The sequence below is a fragment of the Sapajus apella genome, unplaced genomic scaffold (assembly GCF_009761245.1).
Source record: "Sapajus apella isolate SASKATOON/1434 unplaced genomic scaffold, GSC_monkey_1.0 scaffold35, whole genome shotgun sequence".
Lineage (NCBI taxonomy): Eukaryota > Metazoa > Chordata > Mammalia > Primates > Cebidae > Sapajus > Sapajus apella.
This window is the reverse complement of record NW_022436975.1, coordinates 17,952,259-17,968,196: the sequence shown is the minus strand read 5'-3', so window position 1 is coordinate 17,968,196 and position 15,938 is coordinate 17,952,259. Positions and strand designations below refer to the sequence as shown.

Sequence of the window (15,938 nt, the reverse complement as noted above, 5' to 3'; positions counted from 1 at the left end):
CCCATCTCTTTCCCTCTCCTTGGATCTCCCTTTTCCCTGATAGAATATTGAAATAAGACCAATTAACAACCCAACAATGGCATGCAAGTGTCCAAGGGAATGAAAGAGTCACATCTCTAATTTTAAATCAAAAGCTAGAAACGATTAAGCTTGTTGAATGCATAAATAGGCTGAAAGTTAGGCTTCTTTTGCTAAACACTTTGTCAAGTTGTAAATACACAGGAAAAATTCTTGAAGGAAATTAAAAATGCTACTCCAGTAAACACATGAATGATAAGAAAGTGAAACAGCTTTATTGCTGTTATAGAGAAAGTTTTAGTGGTCAGATAGAAGATCAAACCAGCCCAGCATTCCCTTAAGCCAAAGGCTAATCCAAAGCAAGGCCCTAACTTTCTTCAATTCTATGAAGGCTGACAGAAGTGAGGAAGCTGCAGAAGTGAACCTGGAAGTTAGCAGAGGTTGGTTCATGAAGTTGAGGGAAAGCTGCCATCTCTATAACATAAAAGTACAACATGGGCCAAGCACCATGACTAACGCCTGTAATCTCAATACTTTGGGAGGCTGAGGTAGGCAGATCACCTGAGTTCAGGAGTTCGAGACAGCCTGACCAACATGGCGAAACCCCGCCTATACTAAAAATACAAACAAACAAAAAAAATTAGCTGGGCATTGTGGTGGGCACCTATAGTCCCAGCTACTCTGGAGGCTGAGGCAAGAGAATCATTTGAATCAGGGAGGCAGAAGTTGCAGTGAGCTGAGATCACACCATTGCATTCCAGCCTAGGCTGGGTGACAGTGAGACTTTGTCTCAAAAAAAAAAAAAAGTGCAACATGAGGCAAGAAGTGCTGATGGAGAAGCTACAGCAAGTTACCCATAAGATCCAGCTCAGACATTCAATAGAGACAAAACAGCCTTGTATTAAAAGACTTTAAATAGCCAGGAAAGAGAAGTCAATGTCTGGCTTCAAGCCTCAAAGGCTTCAAGCTTCAAAGGACAGGCTGACTCTCTCATTAGGACCTAATGTAGCTGGTGACTTTAAGTTAAAGCCAATGCTGATGTAACATTGTGAAAATCTTAGGACCCTTAAGAATGGTGCTAAATCTACTCTGCCTATGCTCTAGAAAGGAAACAACAAAGCCTGTTTTGCCACACAACTGTTTCAAAAATGGTTTACTGAGTATTTTAAGCCCACTATTGAGGCTTGCTACTAAACCAAAAAGAGATTCCTTTCAAAATATTACAAATATTACCACTCATTGACAATGCACCTAGTCAACCAAGAGCTCTGACAGAGATATACAAAATTAACATTGTTGTCATGCTTGCTAATACCACATCCATTTTGCAGCCCATAACTCATGGAGTAATTTTGAGATTGAATTCTTACCGTTCAGTAAATATGTTTCAGACAGTAATTCCTCTGATGGATCTGGGAAAGGTAAACTGAAAGCCCTCCGGAGAGAATTTACCATTCCAGATGCCACCAAGAACATTTATGAGTCATAGGAGGAAGTCAAAATATCAACAGTATCATTATTTGAAAGAAGTGGACTCCAACCCTCATAGATGACTTTGAGGGATTCAAGACTTCAGTGGTAGAAGTAACCACAGATGTGGAAGAAATACCAAGAGAACTGGAATCCGAAGTGAGGCCAGAAGATTTGACCAAATTATTGCAATCTCATGATAAAATTTTAATGGATAAGGAGTTGCTTCTTACGAATGAGCAAAGAAAGTGGTTTCTTGAGATGGAGTCTACTCTTGGTGAAGATGCTATGAACATTGTTGAGATGACAACAAAGGATTTAGAAACATTACATAAACTAAGCATCTGCAGGGTTTTGAGAGGACTGACTCCAAACTTTGAAAGAAGTTTTATTGTGGATAAAATTGTATAAAATAGCATCAAATCCTACAGGGAAATCTTTCATGAATGGAGGAGTTAACTGATGCAGCAAACTTCACTGTTGCTTTATTTTAAGAAATTGCCAGGAGAGAGATCCAAGATGGGCAATTACTAGCAGCTCGGGATTGTAGTGAAAGCACGGAGAACGAGAGGACGCCACACTTTCAGATGGATTTTTTTGCTCACGGATCAGGAGATTCCCAGCGGAGGAGCCCCACAGGTCGCCAGCGCAACTCTTGTGGCCCACATAGCGGTTCCCGGTGCGGAGTGAACGGGACTGGTTCCCTTTTTGGTGAATGTTTGGAGCTCCGGGAAGGCAGAGTCGCCCATTCAGCTGATTGAAAGGGGGATCCTGGAGGGAAGCCAGATCGGAGATTGCCGGGTAGAAAAGCACCAGGAGTCTTGGCACCGCTGTTCTGGCCGGCACAGTGGGTTGCTCGGATTTTGGCGCTGGGAATCAACAAGTTGGACGTTCACTCAGAGACCTAATTTGAAAGTCGGTAATTACGATGACAGGTGGATAAAAAGGCTGAGAATACTCAAAATCAGAATGCTTCTCCCTCCACAGGGGATCACAGTTTCTCATCAACAAGGGAACAAGGCTTGATGGAGAATGAGTGCATTCCAATAACAAAATTAGGCTTCAGAAATTGGATAATAAGAAACTTCTGTGAGTTAAAGGAACATGTTCTAGCCCAATGTAAGGAAACTAAGAAACTTGAAAAAAGGTTTGACGAAATCCTAACGAGAATGGACAATTTAGAGAGGAATATAAGTGAACTAATGGAACTGAAGAACACAATAAGAGAACTTTGAGAAGTATGCACAGGTTTTAACACTCGAATTGATCAAGCAGAAGAAAGGATATCAGAGGTCGAACACCAACTTAATGAAATGAAACGAGAAGGCAAGATTAGAGAAGAAAACGTAAAAAGGAATGAGCAAAGTGTACAGGAAATATGGGACTATGTGAAAAGACCTAATTTATGTTTGATAGGTGTACCTGAATGTCATGAAGAAAATGAATCCAAGCTGGAAAATATTTTTCAAGATATTATTCAGGAAAACTTTCCTAATCTAGTAAGGCAGGACAATACTCAACTCCAGGCAATACAGAGAACACCACAAAGATATTCCTCAAGAACAGCAACCCCAAGACACATAATCGTTAGATTCATCAGGGTTGAAATAAAGGAGAAAATACTAAGGGCAACTAGAGAGAAAGGTCAAGTTACCCATAAAGGGAAACCTATCAGACTCACAGCAGATCTCAGCAGAGACCCTACAAGAGTGGGGGTTAATATTCAATATCCTCAAAAAAAAAAAAAAGAATTTTCAACCCAGAATCTCATATCCAGCCAAACTAAGTTTCATAAATGAAGGAAAAATAAAATTTTTCGCAAACAAACAAGCACTCAGAGATTTCATTACCACCAGGCCTGCTTTACAAGAGCTTCTGAAAGAAGCACTACACACAGAAAGGAACAACCAGTATCAGTCATCCCAAAAACTTACCAAAAGATAAAGAGTATCTTTATAATGAAGAATCTATATCAACTGATGGGCAAAATAGCCAGCTAGCATTAAATGATGATATTAAACTCACAAATGTCAATATTAATCCTAAATTTAAATGGATTAAATGCCCTAATCAAAGACACAGATACGCCAGTTGAATAAAAAGTCAAAACCCATAGGCATGCTGTGTCCAGATCCATCTCATAAGCAAGGACACACACAGATTCTAAACAAAAGGTTGGAAGAACACTCACCAATCAAATATAGAGAGAAAAAAAACAGGAGTTGTAACTTTTGTCTCTGACAAAATAGACTTCAATAGTAACAAAGACTAAAAGAAACAAAGGACACTACATAATGGTAAAAGGATCAAAGTAACAACAGGACTCGATGATCATAAATATATACACCTAATATAGGAGCACCCAGATACATAAGACAAGCTCTTAATCACTTATAAAGAGACTTAGACTCCCACACAATAATAATGGGATACTTCAATATTAGACAGATCAACAAGACAGAAAATTAACAAGGATATCCAGGGCTTGAACTCAGATCTGGAACAAGTAAACTTAATAAACATTTATAGAACTCTCCACTTGAAATACACAAAATACACACTCTTATCAGTACCACATCACACCTACTCATAGTTTTAAATGAAATATTGGTTGACTGCTTGTTTGTTATTTTCTTCCCTCATCATTTTTTATTTTTTATTTTTTTATTTTTTGTCCTGTTTCCATTATTAAGCATAAAAGAGGTTTTCAATACCCATTTTTAGACTGCATTCTACCCCGGCAATAAAGCAACACTTCCGTCTCTCTCCCTCTTCCTCTTCCTTCCTCTCCTTCAATTTTTTTTTTTTTTATTATTCTTTTTTTCTTTCTTTCTCTCTTTAAAAAAAAAAAAAAAAAAAAGAAGGTTGCTTCAGAATTTGGAACAAACCATGCCACTGTTTCTGTGGGCCTGAGGTACCTTGGTTTGCTGCCAGGAGTCACTGTGTTATTTTTTGTTTTGTATACATAAGTGCATCTTTTGCCCAAATAGAATTTTGTTTCATCTCAGGCATAAACACCTTCAATTTTAAGAAGAGCTTTGTATTCCCTTTGGCTCAGGAGATCCTGCTTATAGCCTGCAAAAATAGCCTTGGACCACAGCCTTCCAGACATAGTTCCTTTTATAAGTCCTGTTCCCAACAGGCTCCAGTTATTTGCCCCCAAATTTCAGAAGAAAAAAAAAAAAAAAAAAAAAAAAAAGAAATTGCCATAGCCACCCAATCTTCAGCAACTGCCACCCTGATTAGTCAGTAGCTATCAACATTGAGGCAAGACTCTCCATCAGCAAAAAGATTACGACTTGCTAAATTTTTTTAGCAATAAAGTATTTTCAAATTATGTATCTTGCTTTTTTTAAAAATATATTTCACCTTAATAGATCACAGTATAAAGATAACTTCTACATGCACTGGGAAACCAAAAAAATCATGTGAATCATTTCATTGTGATATTTGCTTTATTGCAGTGGTCTGGAACCAAACCAGCAATATTTCTGAGGTATGCCTATAAAGCTGTATTAAGCACTAAAAACAAACGCATTCTTATCATCACTAAGTATAAGCACAGGGTTGCTCTGTAGAGAAATACAGATAGGCAACAAACAAATGTTTACATTTTGGAAAGTCACTTTTGAACTCATAATCATATGCATGATAAACTTAAGCAACATTTTGCTCCGCCAAAGAAGTCATCACACACATCAAATAGACCCCTAGAGTTGAAAAATCTAGTTTTGTCTGTAGAGTTTTTAATATGCTCAATACAAAAACAGACTCTGAATTTAAAATTCAGTCTTATTTGTAGAATCCTAACATACAAAAAATTTAATTCTGTAATCTTAAAAATCTTTCTTTCAAGAAAGTCACCCATGTAAAAGTTGAACAAAAGTACTTTTAAAAGAAATCCAAGTGCAAATCTATAGAAAAGTACCTAAGTTAGAGTCCTAGGGCCCTCTCAGAAGGTAAGGGAATTCCTACAAAGAATCCCACACATTTGATAGTTACTATTAAATTCTCTTTAAATATTACAAACTACAAAAGAACCCATTATCCTCCTCTGTATACATGAACTACTTCCTGTATTCCCTATTTTGGTTTATAGCCTCATTATTCTCCTAGGAAGCATCTTCAAAACCCTCTGTTATTTCTCATTCCCTATACCCAAGTCCTGCCAATGAAACCTGAGTATTGTCTCATAGATGAACCAGCATCCCCATCTGGTTCAGGGCCTCATCACCTCCTAACTGGACTACCTACTAAAAAATTTCTCTGCCACATTTCTTCCCAATTGTACAAATCAACCAATTATCTTCCTAAAAAATATATCGCTCAAAACAAATCCAATCCTTTCATTCTTTTCTTGGCTTAAAATTTCCTTCCTTTGGCTGTCTGTAACCAGATGAAACTGAAAACCCCTTATTAGCTAGTCCTTCACAATCTAACAGAACAATCTAATTCTCCAGCCCCTTCTTCCACACCAATTCCATTCTCTGTATACACCAGCAACTTCTAATGTATTCACTACACAACATGCAGCTCAAATATCAAGTAATGTGTGAAGTTCTCCCAACTGCCCCAGGCAATTATTTTCCCTACCCTATGCTTCCAACAGCATTTTACTGTATCCACTTCAAAACTTAACATTTTGAATTATAATTAACTGGGTTTTTCCCCCTTCCCTGCCACACTGAGCTCTAAGGAACCACTGTGTTAACACTTAAGATGTTCAACAGTAAATGAGTAAATGAATCAATACCTGCTGCTGCAAAGCCTCTTGGTAAGACTGAAGTGACTGTTTGGAAGGTTTCAGTTTATCTTCAAAAATCAGTCCTGAATTTATCACTTGATCACTTGTAATTTTCAGTTCATTCTGTCCAACCGTATTCCTACATCAAATACACAATAAATAATTTAAATCCATCTATGAAAAAGCAAGAAGAAAATGCAACTGTTTCTTGAAATAGCATGGCATATAAATACATTTTAAAAATACAGAAGGATATTTCTCTATGGGCCAAAGAGAAATCCTTAAGTAAGTAACCCCGTTCTTAGCTCTCCTTTCTGCCTTTGCTTTGACAATTCTGGCAACTTTCAAATTTACCACTTCTATTTTTTGACCTACGAAACAGTTACACAGGAGTCAAAAAAGTCTGTGGTAACTAATTTAATAGTACACATATGACTTAGGCAGTTTCCTCAACATACAGAAATAACACAGTCAAAGTCACACAAGTAACACAATAATAACTGATGATTCATTTTTAAATGATTTACTAATAAAATTACTTCTTGGCCATCTCAAGAATAAAACAATGTAATTGCAGGAAAAAGTCTCAAAATTAAAATTTTTGAAAAACTCACAAGGAAACATAAGAAAAAATTTTAAACATTGTTATATAAATCACAAGCAATAAAGTACTATTTTTTTGGTTTTTTTGAGATAGGGTCCTACTTCATCACCCAGGCTAGAGTGCAGCGGTGCCATCATAGCTCGCTCAGCCTTCATCTCCTGGAACCATGCAGTCCTTCCACCTTAGCCTTTCAAGTAGCTGGGGCTATAGGTACACGTCACCACGCCTGGTTCACTTTTTTATTTTTAGTAGAGATAAGGTCTTTCTACATTGCCCAGGCTGGTCTTGAACTCCTAAGCTCAAGTGATCTTCCTGCCTGCGCCTCCCAAAGTGCTGGAATTACAGGCATGAGTCACTGCACCCAGCCAACATAACACGTGTTTAAGTACAGAAATACACGGACTTTGAAGACAATAAAACATTTTAGAAATCTAAATTATAAAAGGTGAATTGAAATATTGATTTCATAACTTTTTGTTTTGTTTTGAGATGTAGTTTCACTCTTGTCGCCCAGGCTGGAGTGCAATAGTGCGATCTTCACTCACTGGAACCTCCACCTCCAGGGTTCAAGCAATTCTCCCATCTCAGCCTCCCAAGCAGCCTGGGACTACAGATGCCCACCAACACGCCCGGCTAATTTTTGTATTTTTAGTAGAGACAGAGTTTCGCCACATTTGCCAGGCTGGTCTTGAGCTCCTGGTCTCAAGTCATTCGCCCACCTTGGCCTCCCAAAATGCTGGGATTACAAGCATGAGCAACCATGCCCGGTCTGATTTTATAATTTTAAAAAAGCTTTCTCTTCTCCAAAAACATCACTGCTTTAAAAACTGAGTTTCATTGTGTACTTACCCTTTCTAACTTACTTACAATATTTTATTAGGATAAACAAGTATGTTTGTATATATTGTCACATTGCATTATGAATGGGTAAAAGGGAAGGTGAGGTAAACCACATCAAATATTTCCTAACTGATCTTATACTTTTTCAGAGCAGGGGTGCTCTTTGTGTGTAAATGAATAAATAAGTTTGAGAGGGTCTATGTGAGTAAATTCATTCTCTCAAAATACACTGTTTATATAAGGTGGACAGGTTCTCTTAGTATCTGTTTCACTCATGATCCCTCCTGTCTGTATCGCCCACATACTCACAGATCCAAATTCTTAGCCTTTATCTATCAACTCCTCCCTGGCTCCCACCCCAAAGGGGTTTAAGGATTTATATAGTCAAATCAGGATGGGAGAAAGGAAATGATAGGGGTATTAAGTACGGTCATCCCTTGGTATATCTGAGAGATTTTTTTCCAGGACTCTCTGCCTATATCAAAATCAGAGTATACCCAAGTCGAACTCCCATATAGGAAAAGTAGGCCCTCCACATACATGAGTTTCACATCCCACAAATACTGTACTTTCTATTGCAGTTGATTGAAAAAAATCCACATGTAGGTGGACCCATACAGTTTAAACCAGTGTTATCAAGGGTCAACTGTATACAATTAAATGATTTTAGTAAATTTATAGAGTTGTGCAACCATCACCATAATCCAGTTTTAGAACATTTTTACAACCCAAACATATCCTTCATACCCATATGCAATCAATCCCAACTCAAACCCCAGCCCCCAGGCAATTATTAAGTAAGTAGCCTGCTTTCTGTCTTTACAGATTTGGACATTTTATATAAATGGAACCAATGTAGTATGTATAGATTCATTTAGCATAACCATTTATAAGGTTCATCCATATTGTATCAGTAGTTCATTACTTTTTATTGCTGAATAGTACTTTACTGAATGAATATGACACATATTGTTTATCCATTCACTCACTGATGGACACTTGAATTGTTTCCACTTTTTGACTATTATCAATAATGTAGCTATAAACATTCACCTCCAAGTCTTTGCATGTATACGTATTTTTATTTCTTTTGATTACATGCCTAGGAATGGAACTGCAGTATCATATATTCTTTTTAAGAAACTGCCACTTCCTGCAACTGCTTTTTATATATTGATTCTATAATCAGTAATTCTATGAAAACTTTCACATTAATTCTAATATTTTAATCATATATTCTTTTGCAAATAATATCAGTTTTCTCTCTTCCTTTCTAATCCTTGTACCTATCTTCCTTCCTTTCTTTCTCTTATTTTTTGGCCTTGATTAAATTATTAAGTCCTGTGAAAAGAAGCAGTGATAGAATCTCAAAAGGAATGTTTTAAATCTATCACCATTAAATAAAATACATGATGTAAGTTTTTCATGTTTATAGACTCCCTTCTAACCTACTACATTTTTAATCACTAGTGAATAAACTATTTTAATTTCTCTCTATTGGGTTATCATATAGCTTTCTCCTTTATTCTGTTAACATGGTAGATTACAGTAATTGATTTTATTGATTTACAGTAATTGATTATATCTAACACCAATTAGCTCCTGGCATTCAGACATCATCCTGAACACTTTATGTATTTTAATCATTCAATTATCAAAAAAACCCTGTGAGTTAGTACCATTATTACCCCAATTAACAGACAAGGAATAGAAGAAATATACCTCAAGCTAATGAATGGTAAAACTAGGATTCAAACCAAGGCAATCAAGCTACAAAGTCCATGCTCTTAATTGATATACTCTACTACATTTAGTCATCCTATATTAGAGAGTAATTCCAATTCAAGATAAATAATCCTTCTCTATACTTTGAGGTTCAGTTTTAGGATTGTGTCTATGCTAATAAGTATAACTAGCTTGTAATTTTCCATTTCATACTGACCTTACCAGGTTTAAGTAACAAGATTATGACAGTCTCATAATAGTGACTGGAAAATATTCCTTCATTTCACACTCTGCATTAGTTTGTATAAGACTGGATTGGCTGGGCATGGTGGCTCACACCTGTAATCCCAGCACTTTGGGAGGCCAAGGCAAGTGGATCACCTGAGGTCAGGAGTTCGAGACCAGCCCGGCCAACATGGTGAAACCCCATCTCTACTAAAAATAAAAAAAATTAGCCAGGTGTGGTGGCACGTGCCTGTAGTCCCAGCTACTCAGGAGGCTGAGGCAGGGGAATTGCTTGAACCCGGGAGGCGGAGGTTGCAAAGAGCAGAGATCGTGCCATCACACTCCAGCATGGCGACAGAGCAAGAGACTCTGTCTTAAAAAAAAAAACAGCAATGACAACAAAATACGAACAGCAACAACAACAAACCACAGGGAAGAGAAGAATCTAATTTCCATAGTTGCCACACTCTGTTTCTTAAATGCTCAGTTTTCCAAAAAAAATTATGGTACTTGAACGGGGGGCTATACATAGGGAGGAAAAAAGAAGTCAACAGTAACATTCACAGAGGAATTACATGCCTTGTATTTAATCAACAAAGATTTTTATTCAGTTGTTAGAAATACGTTGAAAGAACTAAAAAAAGTATGTCTAAATAATTAAAGTGGCGGGGCACAGGGGGTCATGCTTGTAATCCCAGCACTCTGAGGCCAAGGTACGCGGATCACCTGAGATCAGGAGTTGGAGATCAGCCTAACATGGCAAAACCCTTTCTCTACTTAAAATAAAAAATTAGCCAGGCGTGGTGACACGTCTATAATCCCAGCTACTCAGGAGGCTGAAGCAGGAGAATTGCTTGAACCTGGGAGGTAGAGGCTGCAGTGAACCGAGATCGAGATACTGCACTCCAGCCTGGGCAATAAGAGCAAAACTCCATCTCAAAAAAAGAAAAAGAAAAAGAAAAAAGAATTAAATTGTGAGAACAATGTTTACCAAATAAAATTAACAACAAAGCAAATGAAATTACTTTTAAACAAAACAAAAGTCATAGAGTGAAAAAATATAACTGAAAAGAAAAGGGAGTCAACAGTACATTTGAGCAGACAGAAGAAACTATCAGTGAACTTGACAACAGGTCAACTGACATTACCTAGTACAGAACAGAAAAAAACTAAAGAAAAATGAACAGAGCTTCAGAGATCCTGTGGGACATCATCAAGTGTACCAATCGAAGTCTCAGAAAGAGAAGAAACAAAAATGGACACAAAGAATACTGGAAAAAATAACGGGCAAAAATTTTGCAAATTTGATGAAAAATATTAATCTACAGATCCAATAAGCTCATCAAACTCCACGTAAGAAAAAGTCAGAGGGATCCACACCTATATAGCCAAACTGCTTAAAGATAAAGACAAAGAAAATCCTGAAAGCAAGAGAATAACCATTTGTCACATATAAGGAATCCTCAGTAAGATTAACAGCTTATCAGAAACCATGAAGGTTTACAAATGTCATACTGTGTTGAAAGATAAAGAATGCCAACCAATACAATTCCATATCATCAAAATCATCCTTCAAAAATGAAAGCTAAATTAAGACATTATTAAACAAAATTCAGAGAAGAAATCACTGAGACCTGCTCTGTAAGAACACTGAAGGGAGCCCTTCAGAAAGAACACTTGACAGCAGCTGAAGCAAGCACAAACATATAAAGAACACCAGTAAAGATAATTACATTGGCAAATATAAAAGATATTACAAATGTAAAGACGTTTGTAACTTTATTCTTCTCTATTTGATTTAAAAGACAACTATGGCTGGGCACAGTGGCTCACATCTATAATCCTAGCACTTTGGGAGGCCAACGTAGTTTGAGGTCAGGAGTTCATGACCAGCATGGGACACATAGAGAGATGCCTGTCTCTACAAAAAATTTTAAAAATAAAAAATTAGCTGGGCATAGTGGGAGTAGTAGCTACTTGGGAGTCTGAGGTAGGAGGATCCCTTGAGCTCAGGAGTCTGAGGCTATGATAATGCCACTGCACTCCAGCCTGGACGATAGAACAAGTTGTTATCTCCAAAATGAAACCAAAAAAGTTTTTTTTTTTTAATTAGCTGGACATCAGTGGTGTGCATCTGTAGTCCCAACCACTCAGGAGGCTAAGGAGGGAAGACTGAGTCCAGGAGTTGAAGCCTGCAGTGAGCTATGATCACGCCACTGCACTCCAGCCTGTGCAACAGAGTGAGACCCTGCCTCAAAAAATAAATTAATAACGGCTCGGCTCAGTGGCTAAAGCCTGAGCTTTAAAGTAATCAGAGCACTCTGGGAGGCCAAGGTGGGCAGATCACGAGGTCAGGAATTCGAGACCAGCCTGACCAACATGGTGAAACCCAGTCTCTACTAAAAACTACAAAAATTAGCTGGGCGTGGTAGTGCAAGCCTGTAGTCCCAGCTACTCAGGAGGCTGGTGCAAGAGAATCACTTGAACCTGGGAGGCGGAGGCTGCAGTGAGTCAAAATCAAGCCACTGTACTCCAGCCTGGGCAACAGAGCAAGACTTCATCTAAAGAAAATTAATTAATAAAAGACAACTGCCTAAGGCAATAATTATAAAACTGTGTTGGGACTTAAATGTATAAAAGTGTAAATTATATGACAACAATAGCATCAAACAGAGGAAAAGGAATGACATTATATTAGAGAAAAAGTTTGTGTAATTGAAATTAAGTTGCTATTAATCTAAACTCATTTTAAATTATTAATTTTAATCTGTAGGGAAACTACAAAAAAATTCAAAATTATGCAGAAAGCAACAAAGAAATCGAAATTGAATGCTATTAAATATTTAACACGAAAGAAGCTAAGAGCCTGGCCATGATGGCTTATGCCTGTAATCCCAGCACTTGGGAGGCTGAGGCAGGTGGATCACTTGAGCCAGAAGTTTGAGACCAGCCTGGGAAACATGGCAAAACGCATCTCTACAAACAATACAAATATTAGCCAGGCATGGTGGCATGTGCCTGTAGTTCCAGCTCCTTGGGTGGTTGGAGTGGAAGGAGTGCTTGAGACCAGACGTTCAAAGCTGCAGTGAGCTGCGATCACACCACTGCACTCCAGCCTGGGCAACAGAATGAGACCCTGTCTCCGCCCCCCACCCAAAAAAAAAAAGAAGGTGGTAATAAGGGAGGATTCGAGAAATAAAAAGACATAAGGCATATAGAAAAAAATTGCAAAATGGCAAACATAAAAACCAGGAAGTAACTGCATTCTGTCTATATAGAGACATCCTTTAGATTCAAAGATACAAATAAATTGAGGGTAAATATGAAAAATCATACACCATGAAAACAGCACTAAAAGAGAACCAGAACAGCAACATGTATATTAGAACTAAAAATACTTTATGACAAAAACTGTTAGAGACAGAGAAGAATCTCTGCTACTAATAAAAGGGTCAAATCCTCAATAAGACACAATTATAAATATATGCATATAATGAGAGACCTAAGAGACGAAACAAAACTGACAGAATTGAATAGAAAAATAGACAACTCAAGAATAATAGTTGGAGTCCAGGTACGGTATCTCATGCCTGTATTCCTAGTACTTTGGGAGGCTGAGGGGAGAGGATTGCTTGAGGCTAGGAGTTCAAGATCACCCTGGGCAACACAGGGAGACCCTGTTTCTACAAAAAATAAATTAGGTGCAGTAGCACATGGCTGTAGTCCTAGCTGCTCGGGAGGCTGGGGTAGGAGGACTGTTTAAGTCCAGGAGGCTGAAGCTACAGCAAACTATGGTCTCACAACTGTACTCCAACTTGGGTGACAGAGCAAGGCTGTGTATACATAGACACACACACACACACACACACACACACACACACACAGCTGGAGATTTCAATAGTTCACTTCTAATAATAGAACAATTACACAGAAGATCAACAAAGAAATCAAAGAAATAACACTATAAACCAACCAGATCTAAAAAACATTTATAAAAAAAATACACTCACCAACAGGACAATATACATTCTTCTCAAGTACATGTGGAACATTCTCCAGGACAGACCATGTTAGGTCATAAAATAAGCCTCAATAAATTAAAAAGGACTGACTGAAATCATACAAAGTTTGTTCTCCAACTGCAATGTAATTATATTTGACATGAATAACAGAAGGAAATTCAGGGAATTCACAATTATGTGGAAATTAAACAACAAATTTGAAAATAACCAATAGGTTGACAAAGAAATTTTTTAAAATGTTTTGAGAGGAATGAAAATGAAAAGACAACATACCAAAACTTAAAGCATATATAGCAAAAACAGTACTAAGAGGAAAGCTCATAGCTCTAAGTATATATACCAAAAGAAAGGAAGAGATATCAATGATTAAGATTTCCATCTCTAGAAACTAGAAAAATAATAGCAAACAGAACCCAAAGTAAGCAGAAGGAAGGAAATTTAAAAGGTTACAGTAGAAATCAATGAAACAGAAACTAGAATAACAGAAAAAAAAAAAAAAAAATCAAACCAATAGTTTGTTATTTGAAAAGACCAACAAGATTGATAAATGGTTCGCTACACTGACCAACAAGAAGGCTCCGAATCTTCTGTTAAAATCAGGAATTCTGTGATGGGAAGAATGAGTTCAGAAAAATAAGTAAATAAAAATAAAAAATAAAATCAGGAATTCACAAAGGGACATCACTATTAATCTTATAAAAATAAAAAAGGACTGTAAGGGAATACTATCCACAATTATGTGCCAACAAACTGGATAACCAAGATGAGATGAACAAATTCCTAGAAATAAAAACTATCAAGACTAAATTATGAAGAAAAAGAAAATCTGAATAGACCTATAACTAGTTATTAAAGAAATTGAATCTGTAATCAGTAATTATACAACAACAACAACAAAAAGCCTGTACCTGATGGTTTCACCGGTAAATTCTAACAAACGTTTAAAGAACTAACATCAATCCTTCTCAAACTTTTTCAGTAAGTTCAAGAAAAGGGAACACTTCCTAATTCCTTCTATAAGCCCAGCATTACACTTTATACCAAAGCTAGAAAAAGACACTAAAGGAAACTACAACAATATCACATATGAACACTGATGCAAAACTCCTTACTACTAGCAAACCAAATCCGGCAGCACATTAAAATGATTATATACCATGACTAAGTGAAATTTATTCCTGAAATGCAAGGATGGATATGGTTAAACATAAAAATCAATCAATATACCACATAACAGAATGAAAGGAAAAAAACATGATCATCTCAATACAGAAAAAGTATTTGACAACAGTTAACACTTACATTGTTAAAACTCAATAAACTAGGAATTGAAATTACCTCAACATAATAAAAAGCCATATATGGAAAACCCACAGTAAATATCATATTCAACAGTGAGAGACTGAAACCTTTTCCTCTAACATCAGGAACAAGCCAGGGATGCCCACTTTTGCCATTTCTATTAAACATAGTACTGGAAGCTCTAGCCAGAGTAATTAAGAAATTAAGAAAGTAATTAAGAAAGAAAAATAAATAAAAGGTATCCAAATGAGAAAGAAAAAGTGAAATTATTTTGGTTCACAGATGTCATCATCTTATTTGCAGAAAATCCAAGATTCCACAACAAAACTATTAAAATAAATGAATTCAGCAAAGTAACAGGATACAAATCAACACCCAAAATTCAGCTGCATCCCTATACACTAATACAATGAACAATCTGAAAATTATGAAAGGAATTCCATTTATAAAAGCATAAGAATACTTAGGAATTAACTGAAGAAGTGAAAGACCTATACCTATACAATGAAAACTATGAAATATTGCTGAAAGGCATTTTAAAAGAGATTAATAAATGGACATATATCTTATGTTCACAGATCAGAAGATGTGACACTGTTAAAGTGTCAAAACTACCCAAAGATTCAATACATTCCCCACCAAAATCCCAATGACTTTTCCGCAGAAATAGAAAAATTCATCCTATAATTCATATGGCATCTTCAAGGATCCAAAATAGCCAAAACAATATTGAAAAAAACAAAGCTGGAGGACTCACATTTCCTGATTTCCAAACATTCAAATCAACAGTAACCAAAATACTATGGTACTGGGATAAAGGAAGACATACACACTCAAGGAATAGGATAGATAGCCCAGAAATAAATCCTCGTGTATTTGGTCAAATGATATTCAACAAGAATGCTAGTATCTCTCAATGCAAAAAAGACAGTCTTTCCAACAAACGGTGCCGAGAAAAGTGAGTATCCACATACTAAATAACTAAGAT

The 15,938-nt window shown here is 36.7% G+C and overlaps 1 protein-coding gene across 17 annotated transcripts in view; it reads right to left on the bottom strand.

Moving 5' to 3' along the window:
* Positions 1-15,938, bottom strand: part of CSPP1 (centrosome and spindle pole associated protein 1) — a 155,078-nt gene that overhangs the window by 66,002 nt on the left and 73,138 nt on the right. For all 17 annotated transcript variants that reach the window (XR_004274474.1, XM_032296272.1, XM_032296265.1 and 14 more), the window contains one exon: positions 6,242-6,371. Coding sequence is in view for 16 of the 17 variants with exons in the window: in XM_032296272.1 (XP_032152163.1) it covers positions 6,242-6,371 (130 nt within the window). In the remaining variant the exon portion in view is untranslated. The remainder of the gene's footprint in view (positions 1-6,241; positions 6,372-15,938) is intronic.